This window comes from Sapajus apella, unplaced genomic scaffold (assembly GCF_009761245.1).
Source record: "Sapajus apella isolate SASKATOON/1434 unplaced genomic scaffold, GSC_monkey_1.0 scaffold71, whole genome shotgun sequence".
Lineage (NCBI taxonomy): Eukaryota > Metazoa > Chordata > Mammalia > Primates > Cebidae > Sapajus > Sapajus apella.
This window is the reverse complement of record NW_022437011.1, coordinates 10,108,136-10,134,578: the sequence shown is the minus strand read 5'-3', so window position 1 is coordinate 10,134,578 and position 26,443 is coordinate 10,108,136. Positions and strand designations below refer to the sequence as shown.

General features: G+C 40.3%; 1 protein-coding gene across 2 annotated transcripts in view; it reads left to right on the top strand.

Moving 5' to 3' along the window:
* The first annotated feature begins 14,126 nt into the window (after window positions 1-14,126).
* PFDN1 (prefoldin subunit 1) overlaps window positions 14,127-26,443 on the top strand; it is a 60,105-nt gene continuing 47,788 nt past the window's right edge. For both annotated transcript variants that reach the window (XM_032250413.1, XM_032250414.1), the window contains exons 1-2: window positions 14,127-14,275; window positions 17,849-18,015. In XM_032250413.1, the coding sequence (XP_032106304.1) occupies window positions 14,243-14,275; window positions 17,849-18,015 (200 nt within the window). In that variant the 5' untranslated portion in view covers window positions 14,127-14,242. The remainder of the gene's footprint in view (window positions 14,276-17,848; window positions 18,016-26,443) is intronic.

Here is a 26,443-nt window from a genome sequence, read left to right as displayed (position 1 = left end):
AGAGTTCTAGAGAAGGACCCAGTGTATATGAATCCTGGAGGTGAGGCGATGCTTGATGTGTGCTAGGGAAACCAGTGTGATGGAGCCAGTCAGAAGAAGGAAAAGATCTTTTTATAACTCCAATTCATTCTATGAATGAATCCAGCACCTATGTTCATCTGGAAGGATGATGAGGACAGGGAAACTGTCTACTTTGTTCACTGCTAGAGCAGTACTTAGCATCCTGTAATAAGTTCTTGTTGCATGTATAAATGAACAAATTCTAACTATAAAAATGCCAAGTGGTGAATTTGCATTAATGCTGTACTGACTAAGGTTTGGAGATTCATAAAATCTGAGGGCCACTGGAGGGTAGAGTCAGGGAAACCAAGTATGGGCTAAACAAATCACTGAAAGAGCTGATATGCCAGGGTATAAGCTGTAGTCACAATACGGTATAACAGATCCACGGCCTGAATTCTACTGTTTTCTTTATGGCTTATTGGGTTTCAGTGACCTGTCTTTACCAGGAATTCTAATTTTATCTTTATTATAATCACATGAAGTGTTTACATCAGAATGGCTTTAAAGTGTCAAGTGCTGAAGTAATTTTTTCTTCTCCCTTCTAGGGAAAATAATAATAATAAATTAATATTAATTTCATTAATCTTTTCTTCTAGAGCTGCAGTTTGTAAACTTGATGAGCTTCTGAAAAGTGCAGATTCTCTGGGCCCCAACACAGATCCACCGAATCCACCTCTCCAGGAGGAGGGGCCCAGGTATCAGTGCTTTTAAAGCTCTTCTGGACCGGGCCTGGTGGCTCACGCCTGTAATCCTAGCACTTTGGGAGGCCAAGGTGGGCAGATCACCTGAGTTTGGGAGTTTGAGACCAGCCTGACCAACATGGAGAAACCCCATCTCTACAAAAGATACAACAAATTATCTGGGTGTGATGGCGCATGCCTGTAATCCCAGCTACTTTGGAGGTTGAGGCAGTAGAATTGCTTGAACCCAGGATGGGGAGATTGCGGTGACCCAAGATTGTGCCACTGCACTCCAGACTGGGCAACAAGAGTGAAATTCAGCCTCAAAAAAAAAAAAAAAAAGCTCTTCTGGTAATTTTAATAATAAGCCAAGTTTGGAAGCATCACTTTGGATTAGTATTTCTTGGGTTTTTTTTGGTTTTTGTTTTGGTGGGGGCATGGGGACAGGGTCTTTGTTGCCCAGGCTGGAATATAGTGGCATAATCATGGCTCACTGTGGCCTCAACCACCTGGGCTTAGATGATTCTCCCACCTCAATCTCCTGAATAGCTGGGACTACAGGTGCTGCACCACCATGCCTGGCTCATTTTAAAAATTTTTTTAGGGACAGGGTTTTGCCATGTTGCCCAGGCTGGTCTTGAACTCCTGGACCCATGTGATCCTCCCACCTCAGGCTCTGTGCCCAGCCTAGAGTAGTGGCTCTTAACCTATTGAGAGTTTAGGGCCTCTTTGAGATGCTGGGGAGATTAAGTTCATCTTGATCCAGAAAAACACCTGGCAGACACAACATTTAGCATACACTGCCAGGGACATCCTAAACATCCTAGGGTATCTATGGAGTACCTAGAATTCCCAATGGATAGGCCAAGTCTGAAGGAACACAAGTTTGTCTCACCACTGGGGAGCAGAGTCCTGGGGTTTTTCTACCTCATCTTCTGTTTATGCTCAGGGATTGAGGCTCTTTTCAAGATCCACACATTCGAGTGCAATCAACGGTAAGTGGCTACAAAAAGGAATCTCATATTCCCAAGAAAAATGGAGCCTCCTGACTCCAAATTTGTCTCCTGTTTGAGACCCAGTAGTCTTGGCGAATCCAACCAGGAGAGAGCATGGGTAGAATGGAAGGAACTCTGAGAATCTGAGACTCCTGAGTTCTAGGCTTTTTTTTTTTCTTTTTTTTTTTTTGGAGATGGAGTCTTGCTCTGTCGCCAGGCTGGAGTGGAGTGGCATGATCTTGGCTTACCACAACCTCCACCTCCTAGGTTCAAGTGATTCTCTGGCCTCAGCATCCTGAGTAGCTGGGACTGCAGGCATGCACCACCAAGCCTGGCTAATTTTTTTGTATTTTTAGTAGAGATGGAGTTTCACCATGTTGGCCAGGATGGTCTCGATCTCCTGACCTCGTGATCTGCCCACCTCAGCCTCCCAAAATGCTGGGATTACGGGCGTGAGCCACCACACCTGGCCTGAGTTCTAGTCTTAGCTTTAACACCAATTTGCTGTGACCGTGGCAAAGCCCTTCTTCCTTTGTGAGCCTCATTTTCCTCTATAAAGTGAGGATAGCCTGGAAGAACCCAACAGCCCCTCCCAGCTCTTTGAGTCTAGAATTATTTTCTGAAATTTTTGTGCAGGACTCCATACTTCCGATGGCAGAACACAGTGGAGATATGTGGCAAATATATGAACTAACAGAGTTCCTTGGAGAATTTGTCCCCAGATTCTACATGGCCTTCTGCTCTCAGATTCCGATGTTTCAGGATAAATATTCCTGCTAGCAACCTCTTATGCTTTCTACTAATCATTGTGGTTAGAAACACAAAGACTTGGCCAGGCTCAGTGGCTCATGCCTGTAATCCCAGCACTTTGGGAGGCCGAGGCAGGTGGATCACTTGAGGTCAGGAGTTTGAGACCAGCCTGGCCAAAATGGTGAAACTCTGTCTCTCCTAAAAATATAAAAATTAGCTGGGCGTGGTGGCGGTGCCTGTAGTCCTAGCTACTCAGGAGGCTGAGGCAGGAGAATTGCTTGAACCCAGGGGGCAGAGATTGCAGTGAGCCAAGATCATGCCACTGCACTCCAGCCTGGGTGACAGAGCAAGACTCCATCTCAAAACATAAACAAACAAACAAACAAACACTCCCACAAAGACATATGAAGTCATGGAGGATGCACACCCACAGCCAGCCAAGCTCCGCCATCTTCGCAGACCCACACAGAAGCATTTGGCCTTAGCAAAGGTGACAAAAGGAAGTGGTAACTTTCTAGCCTTGGTAAAATGGTGCAACCCTGTCTCTACAAAAAATAGAAAAATAAGCTGGGTACAGTGTCGCAAGCCTATAGTCTCAGCTACTGGGGAGACTGAGAGGGGAGGATCACTTGAGGCCCAGGAGGTCAAGGCTTCAGTGAGCTGTGTTTGCACCACTGCACTCCAGCCTGGATGACAAAGTGAGACCTGTCTCCAAAAAAAAAAAAAAAAGGTAACTTCAACCTCTTCTCAACAGTGACCACTACAATTTGTCTTAAATGAAAGAGAGAAAATCCTTAGTGTTTCTGATCTAGAAAAAGCAAAAACATTAAGTATTGGGTTTAACCCCTTTGTATAGGACACTCCATGTCCAGTGATCCAAGAACTCCATCGCAAAGCAAGGTTGACTTCTTGAGGTCCCTGACCATTGCTATATGGAGAAGAATGTGGGGGGGTGACCACCATTAAGTTCATGCAGTCATCAAAATGGAATTGACCTATTCATTAGGAGAGAGATTTTAAAAAGTTGAAATTTTAGCCGCTAATGTATAAAATGAACATCTATTTTTTTTTCTCTTTGTGACATCTAGTACCTCTTCCTTTGATAGTTATACTGTACTCTTTTGGAAAGAGGATACCTTTCGCTCACCGTCAGTCTACATCCTTTTTGGATGAAGAAGATACCCCCTAACATTCGTGGAATGGCCATATGACCTGTACCTGCCGAACCAGAGCATTCCAGGCCTCTGGGCCTTGTGATTATTTTGGAGATGGGCATGTGATCCAAGCTAGGCCAGGGAAATCCAATCCTAGGACTCTTTCTGAAAGCCTAAAGGAAAAAAGACATTGTCTCTTTCCACTGTGGAGGTTGAACTGATCAAATGTAGGCCTGGAGTTGCTTGCGGCTACATGTGAGAATTAGCAACAAGGTGGGCAATCTGAGGCTTTCTATTTTAAGTAACTTTTTTGCTTACTAGGTGCTACGTTTACTCATATTCTTCTAATTTATAAAAAGAACAGCCGGGCATGGTGGCTCATGCCTGTAATCCTAGCACTTTGGGGGGCTGAGGTGGATGGATCACAAAGTCAGAAGATTGAGACCATCCTAGCTAACATGGTGAAATCCCATCTCTACTAAAAATACAAAAAAATTTCCAGGTGTGGTGGCATGCACCTGTAGTCCATGCTACTCAGGAGGCTGAAGGAGAAGAATTGCTTGAACCTGGGAGGCGGAGGTTGCAGTGAGCCAAGATTGCTCCACTGCACTCCAGCCTGGGCAATACAGTGAGACTTCATCTCAAAAAAAAAAAAAAAAAAAAACCTGAAAAGAACAATATTAACTTTTTTAGCTTCTCACAATTTTGAAAACCTTTTTAAAAACATATGGAGCTGCTAAGGTGAATGCCCTGGGGAGAACCCTTAATCACCTTGTCCTAGGTATGGCACTAAAGATGGAAAAACATTCCTTTGCACCAGTGTTTTTCAGTGCCTATTTATAAATGCATGTGAAGCTTGTCCAGATTTCAGCCCAACCCCATTGTATTCTTCTTCCTGTTCTAAAAGACCATGAACTTTTTCAGCTTGGTGAGCTGGAGTGACAGAGGCATGGATTCTTCCCTAGGCTTTTGGTTCCTTAATTTTATTATTTTCCTATTCTTGGGAGAGTCTCTGCTCTTGCCTCTCACCTTTGGTGGGCCCCATACCCTCACTGTCTCTGATGAGCAACAGGATAAATAATCCAGCCTTTGTAATGCTCTGTTACCCAGCTTCATCTCTTACGCAGGTTTAAATCATCGGAATTGATTGAAAATATTCACTTTCTTTGGACTTTGCATAAACAGATTGAATCAGACGTGGCAAGGTGCCTGGGAAAAGCCACCGTCAGTTCCTGCTAACGACTCACTTCCTCTCCCTGCAGAGTTTCCTGTGACTCCTTCATTTGGTAGGCACAGTGAAAGCTCCTTTTCTGCCTAGTAAGGTCCCAGCCCTGAACTTACTTGGTCAGCAGGAAGGGATAGCTGAGAGTTTCTTGGCAAGTGTGTCACCTGCAAAGGTTCCTCTGCCACTGGCTCTCATCTGCCACTCTGCCCTCCTCTTAAACATGCTCCCCTGCCCCAGTGGTGCCAGACAACTTGTGTTTTCCTGAAGGCACCAGGCTTTCACATGCTGTGGTGTTTTGGCTTCTTCTAGGAATACCCTTTCTCCCTTCTTTGCCATGTATGCCCATTTTTCTTGTAAGATTTCTGGGTTGGAGGCCCCTCCCCTGTGCTTGTCCAGTTCCTGGTATTGCCTTTCTTGTGGCAGAATTGTCACTTTATTTTGTAACTTTCTGTTCATTTATCTGTGACTCCCCTACCTGTGCTACTATACTGTGAATTGCTGTTATTTAGCTGTAGGTCCAAAATACTTGATACATAATAACAGATAATGTTGATTAGGTGCAACTCGATGCCTGGAGCTGTGCATTCATTATCACATTTATTCCTCATAACAACCTATGAAATGGGTACTGTTATTATCTCCATTTTATAGCTGAAGAGACTGAAGCTCTGAGATGTTAAGCAGTTTTCCTTGGATGTCACAGCTAGTAAATGATAGAGATGGGATTTGAAACTCCAAAGTCCATACTCTTAACCACTCTGCTACACTTTCTCTCAAACTGAATGAACTCTTAGGATCTACCCATGTCACAACGTTGTGAAGATGAAATAATATGATGAATGGGAAATAGCTTCATCAGCTGAAAGCTTCCATCAAAAACTGCTAATTTTCCCTGAATATCTGTCCTCTATTCTTCTTTCATGATAATAGAATTATCCTGGTCTCTCTCACAACCAGAAGTGGCCATGATTCTGTTTGGGTCAATGGGGTGTGAATAGAACCACACCTACAACTTCTGGGACATGCCTTTAAAGGGAAAGTGTGAGCCACCCACTTTCTTTTCTGTCTTTTCAGCTAGACTATGAACATGGTAGTGATGAGTCATCTTGGATCTTATGGATAAGATAGAAGGAGCCTGGGAACTTTGGCACTGTGAGACTCACATACTTGCCCTAGACTGCTTATGCCTAGATGATTGTGGTAGAGAGAAACAAGCTTCAATCTTATTTTAGCCACTGCTATTTTGGATCTCTGCTATAGCAGCTGAATCTACATTCTAACTTCTATAGTCTATTCACAAATGGAAGGATTATTCTTATTATTCCTATGGAGCAGTCTTGAAACTTTTTACAGGCTATATTATACAAATTAATTTTCCTTTTTCAGTAAAAGACATTAACATTCAACTAGTTTGCTCAGGTCAAAAACCTGGGAGTCTTTTTGAAAAAATAACTTTATTGAGGCGTACTTGACATACAATAAACTGAATATATTAAAGTGTACAACTGATAATTTCCCACCCAGGAAACCATCTCCATCATCAAGATAATAAACGTATTCATCATCATAAAAGTTACCTCATGCTCCTTTGTAATTGCTTCCTTCTTTCTGCTTCACAGTCCCTGATCCCATTGCTTGCTCCTATCAGCCAACCACTAATATTTTCTTTTCTCTTCTTTTCTGTTTTTTGTTTGTTTGTTTGTTTTGAGACAGGATTTTGCTCTGTCACTCAGGCTGGAGTACAGTGGCATGATCACAGCTCATGGCAGCCTCAACCTCCCAGGCTCAAGTGATCCTCCCACCTTAGCCTCTGGAGTAGCTGACCCCACAGGTGTGCACCACCACACTCAGCTAATTTTTGTATTTCCACTGATCTTTTACCTATTTGGATTTGTTTGCATTTTCTATAACCTGTAGTATGTTACTCTGTTTTGTCTGGCCTATTTTGCTCAGCATACTTTTTTGGAAATTGGGAGTCATCTTTGATGCCTTTCTTTCTCTCATTGCTCCTCTCACCACATATCCATCCCTTTGTCACGTTCAGTAGTCTCGACCTAAATCCATCTACTTCTTCCTGTCTCCACTGCTATCATCCTCATCCAGACCACCGATGCCTCACTGTTGGACTACTGCAGTAGTGTCCTAACTGGTCCTACTGCTTCCACTCTTGTCTCCAATTCATTCTCACCTAGAACCCATAATGTTCCCCTTAAAATGGGGTCATATCAATCTCCTGCTTGAAATCACTCAGGTGACTTCCAGTCACACTCAGAATAACATTCCAATGCTAAAAGTAGCTTATAAGGCCTTTCGTGGTTTGGCCCCTGGTTTACCTCCCTAAAGTAATCTTCTACAATTCTTCCCACTCATTCATCCTGGCTTCTTCGTGTTTGTTCTTGAGATACACGACATCTGTTACCATCTTAAACTCTTCACTCTTGCTACTCCCTTTGTCTGGAATGTTCTTTCCCCCGCTCTTTGCATGTTTGGTTCATTTTCATTCATTTTTTAGGTCTCATCTCAAATGTTATGTCCTCCCAGAGAACCTCCTACACCTAAATGGTCTCCATCCAGTCAATCTCTAACCATGTTGCTGTTTTCTTTCTTAATAATACTTACTGGGCTGGGCGCGGTGGCTCAAGCCTGTAATCCCAGCACTGTGGGAGGCCGAAGCGGGTGGATCACAAGGTCAAGAGATCGAGACTATCCTGGTCAACATGGTGAAACCCCGTCTCTACTAAAACTACAAAAAATTAGCTGGGCATGGTGGCACATGTCTGTAGTCCCAGCTACTCAGGAGGCTGAGGCAGGAGAATTGCCTGAACCCAGGAGGCGGAGGTTGCGGTGAGCCGAGATCGCGCCATTGCACTCCAGCCTGGGTAACATGAGTGAAACTCCGTCTCAAAAAAAAAAAAAATACTTACTAATATCTGCACTTATTTTGTATGTTTATTGCTCACCTTACCCTCAATGGAATGGATGCTCCATGAGGTCAGGGAGTTTGTCTCTCATTATTGCTGTATCTCAAGGTCCTAGAACAATGCCTAACAGATATTTGATAAATCTTTGTTGACTGAATACAAAAATGTATTGAGCATTACTAAGTAGATCTGAGGACTAACAGGAGATCACTATTTTAGATTCCACAACTGTGGACTGGTTGAGCTTCAGGAGTACATCCTTGTAATAGTGAAGACTTGAGTGTGAAGTTTTTTTTTTTCTATCACAACAATAAAGCAAGCACATCATGATTATTTTGGGGGCAAGTAACCAAGGACTACAAACCCTTTGGTGCTTTCAAACCAATCTCTTCCTGTCATTTTATTTTTATTTAATATTTTTTAATTTAATATTTAAAAAAAAATTTTGGAGGCCAGGCACGGTGGCTTATGCCTGTAATCCCAGAACTTTGGGAGGCTGAGTTGGGTGGATCACCTGAGGTCAGGAGTTCAAGACCAGCCTGGCTAACATGGTGAAACCTTGTCTCTAAAAAAAAAAGAAATTGGAGACAGAGTCTTGCTTTGTTGCCCAGGTTAGAGTGTAGTGGTGCCCTCATAGCTCAACTCCTGGGCTTGAACTCCTGGGCTCAAGTGATTCTCCCACCTCAGCTTTTTGAGAAGCTAGGTGCATACCACCATGCCTGGCTAATTTTTTATTTTTATTTTTGCAGAGATGCAGTCTCACTACTTAGTGAGCTATGATTAATCCATCACTGCACTCCAACCTGGACAACAGAGCAAGACTCTGTGTCTTAAAAAAAAAGACTAATGGATGGTTTAAACAGTAAACTAGACATAGTTGAAAAGAAAATTAGTAAATTAGTGGAGAGAGTTGTAGAAACGTAGGGTTTAGCGACTGGGCATGGTGGCTTACACCTGTAATCCCAGCACTTTGGGAGGACAAGGTGGGTGGATCACAGGGTCAGGAGTTCAAGACCATCCTGGCCAACATGGTGAAACTCCATCTCTACTAAAATACAAAAAATTAGTAAGGCGTGCTAATGCACGCCTGTAGTTCCAGCTACTCAGGGGGTCTGAGGCAGGAGACTCACTTGAACCCGGGAGGCGGAGGTTGTGGTGGGCCAAGATCGCACCACTGCATTCCGGCCTGGTGACAGACTGGGACTGTCTCAAAGAAAAGCATAACTAAAAATGTACCTGAACCTTTATCTTTTTTTTTTTCCCCACGGTGAAACCTCATCTCTAAAAAAAAAAAAAAAAAAAAAAAAAAAAAAAAAAAGGTTTGGGGATTTTTTTTTTTTTTTTTTTTTTTTTTTTTTTGAGATGGAGTCTCACTCTGTCACCAGGCCAGAACGCAGTGGTGTGATCTCGGCTCGCTGGGACTACAGGCGTGTGCCACCACACCTGGCTAATTTTTGTATTTTTAGCAGAGATGGGGTTTCACCTTGTTGGCTAGGATGGTCTCAATCTCTTGACCTTGTGATCTGCCTGCCTCAGCCTCCCAAAGTGCTAGGATTACAGGCATGAGCCACTGTGCCCAGCCAGTATACATTTTTAATCTATAAGCACACACACAAGCACACACATCAAAGTAGAAGGGCAAAACCCAAAGACAAAGTGAATCTTAAAATACATGAGAGAAAAGACAAATTTCTAACAAAGACTTGAAAAGCAGCCCGACAGAGGAGTTTTTATCAGTATATAAAAGCAGAAGACTATGGGGAAAAAAATGCCTTCAATAATAATTGTCAATCGATAGTTTTACATATAGCTAATTTGTCATTCAAAAATAAGGGTGAACCTTTTAGATATGCATTTATTTATTTATTTTAATTTTTTTTGAGATAGTGTCTTGTTCTGTCACTCAGGCTGCAGTACAGTGGCAGATCATAGCTCACTGCAACCTCGAACTCCTGGGCTCAAGCTATTCTCTGCCTCAGCCTCCAAAGTAGCTGGGACTACAGAGGTGTGCTACCAAACCTGGATTGTTTAAAAAATTTTTGTAGTGATAGGGAGTCACTATGTTGTCCAGGCTGGTCTTGAATTCCTGGCCTTAAGCAATCCTCTGTCTTGGTCTCCCAAAGTGCTGGGATTCCAGGCATGAGCCATCACACCTGGCCTGATGTGCATTTATAGATACACTCAGAGTATTATGTAGGACTGCCACAACGAAGTACCATAAACTGGCTTAAAACTACAATTTATTGTCTCAGTTCTGGAGGCTAGAAGTCCAAAATCAAGGTGTTGGCAAAGCCATGTTTTATCTAAAACCTGTAGAAGAATCCTTCTTTGCCTTTTCTAGTTTCTGATAGCCCCAGATGTGACATGGCTTTCTCCTTATGTCTCTTCTTGTAGTCCTCCCTGTGTGTGTCTGTATGTGTCCAAAGTTCGCCTTTTTATAAAGACATCAGTCATACTGCATTAGGGCCCACTCTAATAACCTTTAACTTGATTAACTCTGTAAAAACTCAATTTTGTTTCTTTCTTTCTTTCTTTTTATGATCTGAGACAAGGTTTTGCTCTGTCACCCAGGCTGGAGCGCAGTGGCAGATCATAGCTCACTGCAGCCTTAACTTCCTAGGCTCATGAGACGCATCTAATGCAGCTTCCCAAATAACTGGGACTGTAAATAACTACCACCACACTAGGCTAATTTTTAAATTTTTTTGTAGAGATGAGGTCTTGTCCTATTGTCCATGCTGGTCTCAAACTCACTGGCTCAAATGATCCTCCCACCTCAGCCTCCCAAAATGCTAGAATTATAGGTGTGAGCCACCACACCTGGCCCAAAACCCTATTTTCATATAGGGTCACATTCCGAGGTACTGGGAGTTAGGACTTCAATGTATCTTTTGTGGGGGGCACAATTCAACCTATAACACAAAGATGAAGAGAATTTACTTATCAGAGACTCTTACTAAAAGAACCTACTGAAGGATTTTCTTCTTCAAGAAGGAAATTAGGTCAGGTGCAGTGGCTCACACCTGTAATCCCGGCACTTTGGGAGGCTGAGGAGGGTGGATCACCTGAGGTCAAGAGTTCCAGACCAGCCTGGCCAATGTGGCAAAACCCCATCTTTACTATAAAACACAAAAATTAGCTGGGTGTGGTGATGCAGATCTGTAATCTCAGCTACTTGGGAGGCTGAAGCAGGAGAATTGCTGAAACCCAGGAGGCAGAGGCTGCAGTGAGCTGAGATCACACCACTGCACTCCGGGGCAACAGAGTGAGACTCCCACTCAAATAAAAAAAAAGAAGGAAATTAAACTCATGAGGAAGGAGTAGTATACAAAGAGAAACAATGACCAAACAATGCAGAGAAGACTCTTGCCTAAGATCACACTACCCTTAAATAGTGTAGTCAGTATTTGTACCCAGGTCGTCTGACAGTTTAGGCCATGTTCTTAACTTTTATAGGCCGTACATCTCTATGAGGACTGTTTCAAAAGTCTCATGAGGTAACATAGAGGATAGTATTTCAGACTTTCTTTGAATTTCAATATTCAGTCACTATGGTTTTTTTTTTTTTTTTTTTTGAGACAAGTCCTCACACTCTTTCAGGCTGGAATGCAATGGTGCAATTGATCTCCACTCACTGCAGCCTTGGCCTCCAGGACTCATGCAATCCTCCTGCCTCGGTCTCCTGAGTAGCTGGGACTACAAGGGCATGCCACCATGCCTGGCTAATCGGTATTTATTGATCATGTATAACGAGAATCTAAGAAGATTTCAGAGAATCAAAAGATCAGATCCTTTTTTCTCTTTCTCAAATTACGGAGGAATGAGTTTTTTGTTTTTTGCTTTTTTCCTGAATAATTTATTCACATCGGTATTCATTTTGTGTTTTTTTTCCCCCGTGAGGCACTGTGATAGGTGTTCTAGGTACAAGTGGTGGGAGAACCATTACTTCATAGTTCTTGATTTCAAGGAGCTTACAGTCTAATGAAAATGTTTTCTAAAAAAAGGTAGAAAGTGTTATGTGCCTTGAGAGAGAAACAGATATTGTGAGGGGAGTTCAGAGGAAAGGTTATCTTTGCTCTGTGTGATGGAGGATGTGGTGCCCATTTGCTGGACTTTGAAAGACAAACGGGACAACAATTAACTACATCAATGATTTATTGAGTATCTACTGTGTGCCTGGAGCTGTGTTTGGAGCTTTTTATCCTGATCTCATTTATTCCTCACAATAACCCTGTTAGGTCAATATTGTCATTCTCAAATTAAACATGAGAAGATTGGAGGTCATCAAAAATGAGTGGTGGATGCTGGGCCTGGTGGCTCCCACCTGTAATCCCAGCACTTTGGGAGGCCGAGGCAGGTGGATCACTTGAGGCCGGGAGTTGGAGACCACCTGGGCGATATGGTGAAACCCTATCTCTACTAAAACTACAAAAATTAGCCGGATGTAGTGGCAGGTGCCTATAAATCCCAGCTACTTGGGAGGCTGAGGCAGGAGAATCACTTGAACCGGGGAGGACGAGATTGCAGTCAGCAGAGATCGTGCCACTGCACTCCATCCTGGGCGACAGAGGGAGGCTCTATGCAAAAAAAAAAAAAAAAAAAAAAAAAAAATTGGGGGGGCGCTGTGGCTCAAGCCTGTTGTCACAGCACTATTGCACTTTGGGCAGCCAAGGCTAGCGATTGTTTGAGCTCAGGAGTTTGAGACCAGCTTGGGCAACATGGTGAAAACCTATCTCTACAAAAAATATAAAAATCAGCTGGGTGTGGGTGGTGCACACCAGAAGTCCCAGTTACTCGAGAGGCTGAGGTGAGAGGATCACTTGAGCATGGGAGGTAGAGGCTGCAGTGAGCCGTGATAGCACCATTGTATTCTGGCCTGGGTGACAGAGTGAGATCCTATCTCAAAAAAAAAAAAAAAAAAAGGAAAGAAAGAAAGGAAGGAAGGAAGGGAGAAAATAAAAGAAGAAAGAAAAAGAAAACATACACCTACAGAAAAACCAAAAAAACAAAAAATCCAAGTGACTTGCTCAAAGTCACATAATTAGGACCCAGTCATAGATTAAAGGTAGACCAACTCTTGAATCTAGATCTGGCTGGCTCCAAATTCTCTGTGCTTTCATCTCCCTAACAGTTTTCTTTCTTTCTTTCTCTCTCTCTTTCTCTTCTTCCTTCTTTCTTTCTTTTTTTTTTTTTAAGACGGGGTTTCACCATGTTGGTCAGGTGATCCGCCTACCTTGGCCCCCAAAGTGCTTGGATTACAGGCGTGAGCCACTGCGCCCAGCCTCTTTTTTTTCTTTAAATAAAATAAATTTCCAGCTGGGTGTGGTGGCTCACGCCTGTAATTCTAGCACTTTGCGAGGCCGAGGTGGGAGGATCACGAGGTCAGGAGTTTGAGACCAGCCTGACCAACATCATGAAACCTGGCCTCTACTAAAAGTACAAGAATTAGCTGGGCGTGGTGGCGCCCACCTGTAATCCCAGCTTCTCGGGAGGCTGAAGTAGGAGAGTCGCTTGAACCGGGGAGGCGGAAGTTGCAGTGAGCTGTCATCGGGCCACTGCACTCCAGCCTGGGTGACAGATTGAGATCCCATCTAAAAATAAAATAAAATAAATAAATAAAAATAAATTTCCTAATTATTCATGTAGCACTTTCTCTTAGCATAACAGTTTTTAGAGTAGGTAAACATGTTTTTTCTCCATTTCCAAAAGTCAATTATTATCTATCCTTCTGGTTCAAATGCCAGGTCCTTTTATGACAGAGATTCTCAAAAAAGTAATCCACAGACGAGTTACACCATTAGGTCACTGGATGAGTTTGCAGAATTTCCAGACCCTGTTCTCAAAGATTCTAAGTACGTTTGAGATGAGACCCAAAGAATCTGTGTTTTTTTTTTTAAAAAAAAAAAAAAAAAAAACAACAACACAAACCAAACCAAACATATTCAGCCTCTCTTGAGAATCATTGTGTCTAGAAGGTCTTCGGGAAGCTTTTGGAAGAAATGAGTTCGTCTTGAGAAGAACATTCTAGATAAGCTTTCCAATAGTCTTTCCCAAACTGTCAGGCCTGAGGTTCAGGACTTACTCATTCCTGACAGCACAGCGAATAGCTGAAGGACTGATCGGCTGATGAGGGTTTGCATCTACATACATCTCAATTTAGCAGCACACACTAAGCTAGCTGGCAAATTGCTTAAAGCCACATGGGAAATCTGCACGTTGGGCTATGTCTGGAAGATGTGGAGGAGCAAGCCAGACCTGACCGGTCAGTTAGGGAAGACACTGAATCCGAAACCCAAATATCTCAGGGGTCAATTCACAGAGAATGGGAAGAAGCCGCGTTCGTCCAATTCATGCGCAGGCGCAGAAGAAAGACGGACGCTCAAACTAAGGCGCGCCCTTCCCCCACTCTTTTTCCGGCCAACTCCCACTGCGCAGGCGCCTAGAGTGCACCAAGATGGCCGCCCCCGTGGATCTTGAGTTGAAGAAGGTAAAAGAGGGTCTTGGGCAAGCGAAAACCTTCTCTTAGGAGGTTGGAGGGACTATAGGCAAGAATTTTGAGTGAGGCCCAAGCCTTGCAGAAGGAAAGAGGGTTCAGTGGATTAGGAAATGGTTTCCCACAGTCCTAAGGCCGCAATGGGTCTCCTTAAACTGGGGTGGGGGGCGAGCGGCTCTTGCTGGGTAGGAGCCGGTTGGTCTGGGTGCGGTAAGTCTGTGAGCCTATCTCGGGCCTGCCCAGTCTTTCTGAGCTCCAGAGACATGTCGTTGCGTTTGGAGCCTTCAGGGACTCACTTTCATAGTAGCAACTATAGAGAGCATTTCAAATGGGGGTCACTTCGGACCCCTTGCCTGAGCTATGGCATCCATAATTCTGCCTCATTTGCTTTGAAAAACTCCAAGTCCAACCCTTGTTTTTAGGCCATTTATTCGGTTCTATACCTTGAAAGCTTGCAGTCTGTACAGTTTGGAAAATCAGGGATTTTAGCTACAGTGCTCATTTCAGGATTTTGACCCCCTCCTTCTTTTGAAGTACTTGTCAAAAAAAAAAAAAGTAAAGTGTTCCAAATAAAACCGGTATCAGAAGGAATTGGGTTTCCTGCTTTCCTCAAACAGTTGCTTATAAATATGTTGTTACTCAGATTTTTGCTAAGAATGATCAGTATTCTTTTTTTTTTTTTTTTTTTTTTGGACAAGTTTCACTCATGTTACCCAGGCTGGAGTGCAATGGCGCGATCTCGGCTCACCACAACCTCCGCCTCCTAGGTTCAGGCAATTCTCCTGCCTCAGCCTCCTGAGTAGCTGGGACTACAGGCACGCGCCACCATGCCCAGCTAATTTTTTGTGGTTTTAGTAGAGACGGGGTTTCACCATGTTGACCAGGATGGTCTCAATCTCTTGACCTTGTGATCCACCCGCCTCGGCCTCCCAAAGTGCTGGGATTACAGGCGTGAGCCACCCAGTATTCTAACACCGCTGATGACCCCAAACCAGTATGCTTTGTGCAGTGGGGTGGATTGGAAAGGACCCTAGGATTTATCTATTTTAAATCTACTTTTTTAGAAAAGTATGTCAGAGGTTGGGACTAGAATCCAGTATTTTGTCTTACCTCACAGTTTTTTGACCATTATTTTGGGTTCTTCAGATGAGCAACATCTTAGTTAAGACTGCCTCTGATCAACCTGTGCAAAAGAAATAGGACAGCCGAAATAACTGTTGCTCCTAACAGATGAAGCTTTTACTACTGTTCTGAGGATATTATGTGTTTGTGTCTTGCTTTTTGTTATTCTTGTTTTGAATCTTGTAAATCTAGCTCTTAGGTGTTCCCTAATCTTTAACAGTTTACTAGCTTCTTTAGCAAGCTGTGCAGAGCAGTCAGATAATACTGGAATTTTACATTCAAAACAAAATTGTGCATTCTAAAAATTTACCTTTTTTTCTATTAAAAATACAGATTTAAATCAGGGTTTAGTGAATGGACTTGCCTCCTGGTACTTTTGAATTTGTTGCTGCATTTGAAACATGTGGATAGTGAATGCAAACTAAGAAAATGATTACAGACCTAAACTGAATAATTTTGACAACTGATTAAATTAAAAACTTGTTTAAAGGTTTTATCTTTTTTTTTTTTTTGAGACAGAGTTTTGCTCTTGTTGCCCAGACTGGAGTGCAATGGTGTGATCTCAGCTCACTGCAACCTCCACCTTCTGGGTTCAAGAGGTTCTTCTGCCTCAGCCTCCCAAGTCACTGGGATTACAGGCATGCACCATCACACCCGCTAATTTTGTGTTTTTAGTAGAGACGGGGTTTCTCCATGATGGTCAGGCTGGTCTTGAACTCCCGACCTCAGGTGATCTGCCCGTCTTGGCCTCCCAGAGTGCTGAGATTACAGGCATGAGCCACCGTGCCCGGCCTAAATGTTTTATCTTCTAATATTGTTACAGGGTCCTTTTCTTGGGTGGAGACAAATAGGAAATTTCAGACCCCTTCTCTCCCCCAAAATAAATCTTTCTAAACCTTACTAGTAGGTGAAAACAAGGTCAGAATAAAAATTATGTAGTAGCTTTTGCTGTACATTGCAGTCACAAATGTTATTATTAAGGCACAAATTTGTCAGCATGTGAGAGTCATTCCAGGCACTTTAACAACAGTATCCAAGAACTGTTTATCTCCAGTACACAAGGGTCAGATTTGGCCTGATATGTGTGGATGAAGATCATGATGCAATTCTTTTGTCAGTGCTTTGCATTTTTTCTCACTCTCTTTTTGATCTTCCTCTTAAAAACATTTATATTTTGAATATTACTATAGAGAGTAGAATGGAAAGGAACCTGAACTAAGAGGTTAGAAGAAATGGTTTTAAATACCTGCCTTTCCCCCAGAAGTGGCTTGTGCAAGCCACTTTTATCTCTTAACTCATTCAGTTACTTAATTTTTTTTTTTTTTTTGGGGACGGAGTTTTGCTCTCATTACCCAGGCTGGAGTGCAATGGCGCGATCTCGGCTCAGTGCAACCTCCGCCTCCTGGGTTCAGGCAATTCTCCTGCCTCAGCCTCCTGCATAGCTATGACTGTAGGTGCCTGTCACCATGCCCGGCTAATTTTTGTATTTTTAGTAGAGACGGGGTTTCACCATACTGACCAGACTGGTCTTAAACTCCTGACATTGTGATCTGCCCACCTCAGCCTTTCGAAGTGTTTGGATTACAGGCATGAGCCACTGCACCCAGCCTAATTACTTAATTTGTAAATTGTAGATGATGAAACTGCCCACGCTAACTCACGGGATTATTGAGAAGAATAAATGAGATTTATCATTATATTTCCTCATTAATATTCTTATGTTCATACTAGCATGTTAATATTTCAAACTAATGTGAGAAAGTGCTTTGAACCTAATTGTGCAATACAAATGTAGTGAGTTGTTACTTTTATGGTTCTTGTTTTAAATTTCTGGGTTTCATCCTTGACTGTTGCATTTATTTCTTTTATTACTCCTTGAGTACTTGACCTCTTTTTTTTTTATGAGATGGAGTCTTGCTCTGTTACCCAGGCTGGAGTGCAGTGGTGCAATCTCGGCTCGCTGCAGTCTCTGCCTCCTGGGTTCAAGTGATTTCCTCTGCCTTAGCCTCCCGAGTAGCTGGGACTGTAGGTGCGCACCATCATGCCCAGCTAATTTTTTGTATTTTAGTAGAGATGGGTTTTTACCATGTTGGCCAGGATGGTCTTGATCTTCTGAACTTGTGACCTGCCTGCGTCAGCCTCCTAAAGTGCTAGATTACAGGCATGAGCCACCACGCCTGGCCAAGTACTTGCTCCTTAATATGGTTATTGTTTAATGTGCATTGTTTTGCTTCAAGCCGATTGCGTCTTCTGATGATTGTAAATTCAGTGTCTAGTATAGTGTCTTGATTGTTTACAATTATGTTGACTTTTATTGATGTTTGCTTTGGTAAATTCCACAGCATTGTCTCTGGCTAGCATGTTTTGTTCTAATATATTTGGATTTGACGTAAATGTTTTCTGTAAAATGTTTTACCTACTAAATAATGGAATTGTTTTTATTAGGCCTTCACAGAGCTTCAAGCCAAAGTTATCGACACTCAACAGAAGGTGAAGCTTGCAGACATACAGATTGAACAGCTAAACAGAACGAAAAAGCATGCACATCTTACAGATACAGAGATTATGACTTTGGTAGATGAGACTAACATGTATGAAGGTGTAGGAAGAATGTAAGTAAAGTATATCCTTAATAGAGTTATTTTGGGAGTGCTTTTGTCTGAATTAAATAGAATTTGTTCATCCTAAAACTTGAGCTAGGCCAGGCACGGTGGCTGAAGCCTGTAATCCCAGCACTTGGGGAGGCTGAGGGGGGCGGATCGTTTGAGGGCAGCCTGGCCAATATGGTGAAACCCTGTGACTACCACAAATACAAAGATTAGCTGAGCATGGTGGCATTTGCCTGTAGTTCCAGCTACTTGGGAGGCTGAGGCAGGAGAGTTGCTTGAACCTGGGAGGTGGAGGTTGCAGTGAGCCGAGATCGTGCCACTGCCCTCCAGCCTGGGCAACAGAGGTAGCTGTGTACAAAACGAAACAAAGCAAAGCAAAACCTGGGTTAAAGTATCGTAGAAATAACTTTAAAGATTGTCTAATTAAGTGCCTTCTTTTTTTCAGATGAGGAGCTGAACCTCAGTAGATTAATGAAAGTGTTTAATTTTAGACTTTGAAGTATATTTCTTAAGTGCTTACCTCTCTGTTCTGTCTATGATTAGGTACTTAAGTGTCTAAGTTCAGTAATAAAAATATGATTCATTGTGGAAAATGTTTATAGTAATTTGATATTGTAGTTGAAGATTAATTTAAGTAGGTATAGTTTTAAACTCCTCTTCCCTACTCAATTTATTAGGAGTGATACAAATCATAAATCTTTCAGATGTCTGATCATGGTTGTAAAAGAAAAATAAATATTCAGTTGTCTTTTAAATACATTCATTCTGGCTGGGTGTGTTGGCTCGTGCCTGCAATCTCAGCACTTTGGGAGGCTGAGGTGGGTGGATTCTGTGAGGTTAGGGGTTTGAAACCAGCCTGGCCAACATGGTGAAACCCCACCTCTACTAAAAATATAAAAATTATCCAGGCATGGTGGCACACACCTGTAATCCCAATTACTTGGGAGTCTGAGGTAGGAGAACCACTTGAATTGGGGAGGTGGAGGTTGCAGTGAGCCGAAATTGTACCATTGCACTCCAGCCTGGGCGACAAGAGTAAAACTCCGTCTCAAAAGACAAACAAAAAATGCACTCATTCTGTGTGTCATGTGTTGTTCTAATAGGAGGACAACTCACTGTGAGAAATCTAATAAATCATTTTACTTTCTGTTTGTTCTAATTATTATACGGTTAACTATGTACATTTCACTTTTTTTCTTTTAAAAACATTACCCTTGTGAGAGAGACTAGGTCTGCTTCATATTCTTTAAGCAGAAAAAAAGGAATGGAAAAGCCCTTAAGTACAGGTCACATTCCATTACAGTGAGCTAAAAGGAGAAGACTGATTTTTTTTTTTTTTTAAGTTGGGGGGAGGTACAAGAGGAGGGTTTTTCTGGAATTTAGTCTTTGAGAATTACTTAGTAAGTAGACCATTACTTCAGGTTTGGAGATCTTTTAGTTAGAATGGAATTTGACCTCAGTCTTGGGATGACTTGTTTTGTGATTGATTTGAAGGAAGAATAAATAACATGTGTAAAATTTAATAATGGCTTTGAAATGACATCATGAGTAGTAGACCCTGCTCATCACTGACTAATCCATATCTTTATGGTTTGGAATTAGATTATGTTAAATTGTTCATCTGATTTACTTTCTCAGAATGAATGATACAGCACAAGGAAATTTTATCTCCAAGTTCATATATTTCATTTTACTTTGTTTTGAGAGGGTAAGGATCCCAATTTGAAAGTTTGTTACTGGGATACAAAAGAATTGGTATGAGAACAAAGTAGAACCCTTGAATATGTGTCTGTGTAGTATGAAATGCATTGTTGGCATTCACTACAGGATAATTTTATCCTTAATGTGAATATCCTTAGGTCTTAAAACAGTAATGCTAGCTTTTCTAGTATGCCTATTAACATGTTGTACTTGGATTTCACATCACTGCACTAGCCCTTGTTTGCAATAGCTAAAGAATTCCTTTTTCAAAATAGAAAAACTGTTTCACTCTCTTTGGCCTTTTGAGCTACAGTGGATTTTTAGTTTTTAATTAGAAGGGCTTCATTTATTAAATGTTCTGCAGAATGGACAGGAGAGTTGCTTTTTTGTACATATTGTCCAAAGTGCTACAGATAGGTTGTTTTCCATACAAAGAATTTTAGAGTTTAAAGGCTAGGATATGAATTAGTTAATGGTAGAATTGTATTATTTCCGGAAGGTTTATTTCCTATAAATTATGTTTCTTAAAAGAATTATGCAGTTTTAAATGTTTGGATAAAGTTGAGCTTCTACATGATTTCAGACTTCTGTTTTAAATTTGACTTTTGTACTTTCTGCATCTCTCCGGGAGTATGAGTTTGACCCTGTGTTGTAGGGGCATGTAAGGTGAATGGCGTTTGTTGTTTGGCTAGAGTATTAGTGCGCTGAGAGGAAGAAAAGACTTGCTGAGTATTAGTCTGGTCATGAGGATGTTCTCTTTCTTGACGCTAAACGTGAAATATCTATTTCTGAATTTATAGTCTTGAGTAATTCTATCATTGTGATTCACGTCTTTAATTCTAGTCTTTACCTTGATTTGTTTTTTCTTTTCCTTTTGAGTGTTATATGGAAATTCTGATTAGAATATTACTTTTTCCCAAATTTTTATTTTAAAACCACAGATAATAAAATCTAAAACTTCGTTTTTGTTTTAGAACCTGCAGTAGATTTTCCCATGGCTGAAAATTCAGGTCTCATTGTTTCTTGCCTGGATTTTTATGATAGCATCTTAACTGTTCTTTCTTCCTGCCTTCATTCTGTCTGTCCAAATCCATTCTTCACACATCTGGCAAAATTAATCACATCAATATTGTTCATAAAATCCTTTGTTCATCCTCTGTTGTCCACAGGATAAAATGTAAGCTTGCTGGCCTTGCATTCATGGTTATTCGTAATCTGTTCTTAATTTACCCTTTGCCTCAGGTCTCACCACTTTCTTTTTCCAGGGTTAGGATAGCATGTGTATTTCAGCTCACGGACCTACCTCCTTCTGCTAGTTTTGTGTTATGTGTTGAGAAAAATTTTGAGGTGTCATATGGGTTTTAAACATGCTTTAGTTGATTAGTGATGTCTGTTCCACAGTGAGGGTAGAAGAGTAGTAGCACATGTACCAGAAATTGTTATCCTACCCTTGCCACATAGGTTTCCTCACACATGCTATGTTTTTGTGCTTTTTTGCATTTGCTCAGTCTTTGGCTGAATAACATTGCCCATGGCTGGTAATACTCCTCTTTTCCTTGTGAAATTCTCATCCTTCAAGACATAGCTCAGATCTTACTTTGCCTTTGAAGATTTTTCCACCCCCTGGGGCAGACTCATTCACTCTTTCCTTGGCGATAGCAGGGCTTTTGTTCCTACAGCTAGTAAAGCACATTGAGTGTGTAGGTGTGTTTAAATGGGTCAGTCTTCCCAACCAGACTGTCAGCTCTGTGAGACCGTATATATATAAGTATTATCTTTGTTTCCACATTCTCAGTATAATGGCATAATGTCTGGCACAAAATAGCTGTTAAATGTGTATTGATTTGAATTGAACCCGATTCTTTTTTCTTGCCTAAAATAACGTTTTTTCTTCTGGTTTCTTAGAAAAAAAGTATTTTAGAAAGTGTCAGAGACTTAAGAGTGAGTTTATTATCCTGTTTTAATATATGATTCATGTAAGATGAAATTATAAAAGTAATATATATTTTGACTAAGTTCAAAAAAATTATATCTGACCAAAATCCTGTCCTTTGATCTGACAAGATTAATTCTTTATTAAATATATTGAGAAGGTTGACTAATTCTAAATACCAGCCAGTTGAAGAGATGCTCAGAACTGACAATATAGAAAACCCAAACCTTTAGGATTATGCTTGAGGGTAGTATAATAAAGGCTTAGGGAATAAAGGCTATTTTATGCGTAATATTGTGAATATAATTTTATCCATTTTACCTTACTAATCTTCATACAGAATGGAAGTCAGAGTTTTTTTTTAGGATGTGTATTTAGTTAAACAAATCATTGCAGGCCCAGATACCTTTTAGTTCATAAGTATGGACACATTTTGTAGTGTTAAATACCTCTTATATATGGCTATTTTTGGTTTAAAGCAAGGAAAGTCAAGCTACAGGATAAGAGATGATGAATTGCTATATACTGTAAGCTCTGAGTATTTGTTGCTCAAAGCTATATTCCATCCAGTCTTTTGGCATGTTGCCAGCACATTTTAGTTCTCTTACTTCATATTCTTTAGAGAGGCTGTTATGTAGCCTGATACTACTACCACCAATTTCTAGTTTTGCTACTTAAGCTGTTTGTGAGCTGACCTCACCATACTGCTTTGAGAACTATGATGAAAGTTACGACTGGGGAATGATCTGTCTGAATATTTGGAAGTGTTTGTCTTTGCATCTTTCTAGCATGCAAGGAGGGAATAGGCAAATCTCAAATGTTATGTGAATATTTCTTATATTTTTTTTCCATGGGTAAAAATGTTTATAATTGCTTGCTTGGGGGTTTTCTTCCTTTTCTACTTTGCAAGGTAGAGGATGAGTATTTTTAAAATGAGAATTTACATTAGAAAGTGCACTTAAATGCCATTTAACCATGCTAGTGTTTGAAAGGACCATCATTAGAATAAATGTCAAACTTATGAGCAATAAGTATGATCCTAACCCTGATTTGATGTCAGATCTATTATTTGAACACCCTTTTTCCTTGAGCATTACATAAATAACATTTTTTTCCAAAAGAGACAAATTAGCTTTTTATTTTTTTAATATAAGAGGAACTTGAGTAGATTAGCCTTTAAAAAGCAAAATTAGTGCCATTTTAAAACTTGAACCTAACTAAAAATAACTTTGTACCATATTTAAACTAATTTAGAGGTATGCCACCATTCTGTGGATATTTTTTACATTTAAGGAACTAAGAATGAACAATGGTATAAATCTGCCAACTAGATAAGTGTCTAGCAATGCAAAAATTGCTGTTTGGGAGCGGTGTTACTATTTCTACTTGAACTAATTTAATGGTTGATCTCTAACGGGTGAAAGATCCAGAAGTGTAAAACGTAAGATAAATGTAGCATAAGTAGAAAGTGAAACAGTAAGTGTATTCCTGGTAAATAACAAATTAAAAAAGAAATCTAAATAGTTATGCAGTTTTTCCACTGATGAGGTTGTAGAAATCTGAACTCGTCATGACAGCTTGGCTGAACTGCCCCTTGTTCAAAGTGTTATGTTGGTTTTGTTGTGATTGTATTTGTTAGTTTGGATATTGACCTATAATTTGAATCGTGGTATTTAGTAAATGCAGAATGAAATATTTGCAGCTTCCCTTAGTTATGTTAAATATTAATAGCAAGAGGTATGCTCATGCTGTTTCAAGTTTTGCAACCCTTTTATTTTATTTTTTTATTTTATTTTATTTATTTATTTATTTATTTTTTTGAGACGAAGTTTCGCTCTTGTTACCCAGGCTGGAGTGCAGTGGCGCCATCTCGGCTCACCGCAACCTCCGCCTCCTGGGTTCAGGCAATTCTCCTGCCTCAGCCTCCCGAGTAGCTGGGACTACAGGCGTGCGCCACCATGCCCAGCTAATTTTTGTATTTTTAGTAGAGACGGGGTTTCACCATGTTGACCAGGATGGTCTCGATCTCTTGACCTCATGATCCACCCATCTCGGCCTCCCAAAGTGCTGGGATTACAAGCGTGAGCCACCGCGCCCGGCTGCAACCCTTTTATAATTTGATGTAGCTGTAGAGTTGATCTTCCACTCAATTTGAGGTAATTTTAAAACTGAAGAAATGGTAATACTATATTTTATTGCTAAGAGGTTAGGAAATGAAATTTAAACAATCTTAGTATAGTAAATATTGATATTGTTGGTAATACTGTTGATATTATAGTAAAAATTGTTTATATTGTTGCTCTAAGCAGAATCAAGTTTGAATATTTTATTAAGTTCATACTACAGGGGAAAAATAATGTGTGAGATTACTTTTGGTGTGAGAGTCACATTGCAAATGCTAATTTATAAATTCCTTTTATGCCCTTTTTAAAGGTATTTATCTGTATTTTAGAGAAAGGGAAGCAAAGATAGTTGTCAAAAGTAAGATGAGGTTATTTTTTAGATTAAAAATTTTTTTTTTTGGATTTTACTTGAAAGGAAGAGAAGTTCTTGGTGTTCAGCTGCTTTTACTAATAGAACATGACCCACCCTTCTTGTGTTTTTATACAGAGCCATTTAAAGTCATGGCTTTCATTGCCCAGAGTTCTAAGTGAAAACAACAACAACTTTTCCTGTTGTGCTGGGAAAAATGACCTCAGTTTTGTTGACTTTGAATATGTATATAACCCCAGATGGGCACACTCTCCTCTTACACAAATTTAGTACTCTGGGGAGAGGAAATTTTTAAATAATATTCTTAATTTCCTTGAGTTGTCAGTGATTTAAAAACTTGGTGTTCATTATAACTCTGCTCTACTGCTTTCTAGAATGACATCACTGTTTTTGTGCCAGAGTGAGTTAAACATTTGCGTAAGAATTACATAGTCCTGTTTCTTCTGCAGACAAGTACTTTTTAGTAATTCTTTCCCTGTTTCTCCTCCCATATGCCCCAGAATCTAAAGATTCTCACCAAAACACAGGAAATTAATTTTGAAAATGTTATGCTAATTAGACGTCTTGTTAAAAAAGGGAAAAGAAGTCTGTTATCTTGGAGAGTACAAACATACTAAAATAAACTTGTTATGGGGTTACTTATTTTAGGCTTTGGACTTGTTTTAAAAACATAAATGTAATTGATTCATTTAGCTACTTAGTGGACTTTGCTTGCTTCTGCATTTCCTGACATCAAAAGACCTGGCCTTTTTTTTTTTTTTTTTTTTAACTGACAAAGGATTAAACAAAATCAACCTTTGTTGTATGAAAGTAGCAGTCGTTTGCAGGATACTACAGTGTGTTCCAGTTGATGCTAAGCAACTGAGTGAAAGGTGAAAAGTACCATTTGCTTGCTGTTCATGTATAAAAAAAATTAAGGTAGCAGCAATCTGAATTGGTACTTTGTCACTGAGGAATTGTGTGCTGTAACTAACGTAACTAGCTGAATATCTCCAAAGACAGTCAATTTTAAGCCATACCAAAAATTTTCTGATTGTAGCTGCCACTTACCTCATAGTGCAAAGTTAGGAATAATTTACTATCTAATCTGAGAGAGAGGACTGAAATGTTCATGTCAAGGAATGTAATCTGCTTAATGAAATATCCAAGAAGGCGCTCAGAAAAATATTGACTTAGAAGGTGAGTCAGTTCATACATATATGAACACATACTTAGTAATGCCTTTTGTCATTCTTTTCTTTCTATTAATATCAGGAATTACTGTTAACTGTAAATATCCTTTACTCTGATGAAATAATTAGGATTGTAATGTGTTATATGTACCATGAGTGCCCATGCTTTTGTGAAGAGTGTATGCTCATTTTATTTATATAATTTAAGTTCAAATGGGCCTGTCTGGGAGAATGTTATTTCATTGTTCTGGCCAGGAGCTTTTATTTCCAACTCTTGTTTTGCAGTAGATCAGTTATCTTGAAATGGACTAGATTACTTGGAAGCCACTATCCTTTTTGCTTTGAAGAAGACTTGAAATATTCTGATACCAAAATTTGTACAGCAACAGGAGCCTAGTATCAAAGATATGTCTTTAAATAGATAAGAACATGATTGCCCTAAGCCCAACTTTTATATTGGCTCAGAGTAAAAAGATTTGGATCACAATATGCATCCTGTATGTGTGTGTCTGACTGAGACTTTTGCATTTATGACAAAGTATATTTATATTTCTCTATGACATTTTGCTTTTGTACCAGGAGTACTCTGCTATCTGTCCTCCAATACTCACTGAATAGTAATTTAAAAATATTTTATCTGTTACTATATTTTAATTTGCTAGTAAAATAAAGACTGTATCTTGGAAAAAGTTGTGGAATAACTCAGTGCATATATGTGGAAATGTTTGGGGTTTGATGAAGCCAGAGTAAAAGTGGTAAACATCAGAGGTGCTTACTTACCAGAATACTTAGAATACCAAATAGTAACCCGAAATAAACATCATGTTTAAAATAGATTAACATACTACTGCTTCCATTTCAGGAGTAATAGTTTTGATTTAAAAATAGGCAGTAATTTTTAATTAGTACAAATTGAACATAGCAGTGTGTTACTCTACTAGAACAAGGAATGCTTATATGGGATTGGGTTCTGGAAGTTACCATGATTCTCCAATAATTCCAGTGAGTTACCAGTCCTCCTCTTATTTGACCTATCAGCAGCATTTGGTCCTGTTGATCTTTCTTCCTTGAAGCACTGTCTTGGCTTGCAGGATACCACTTCTTGGTATTCCTCCTACCTCACTGTCCATTC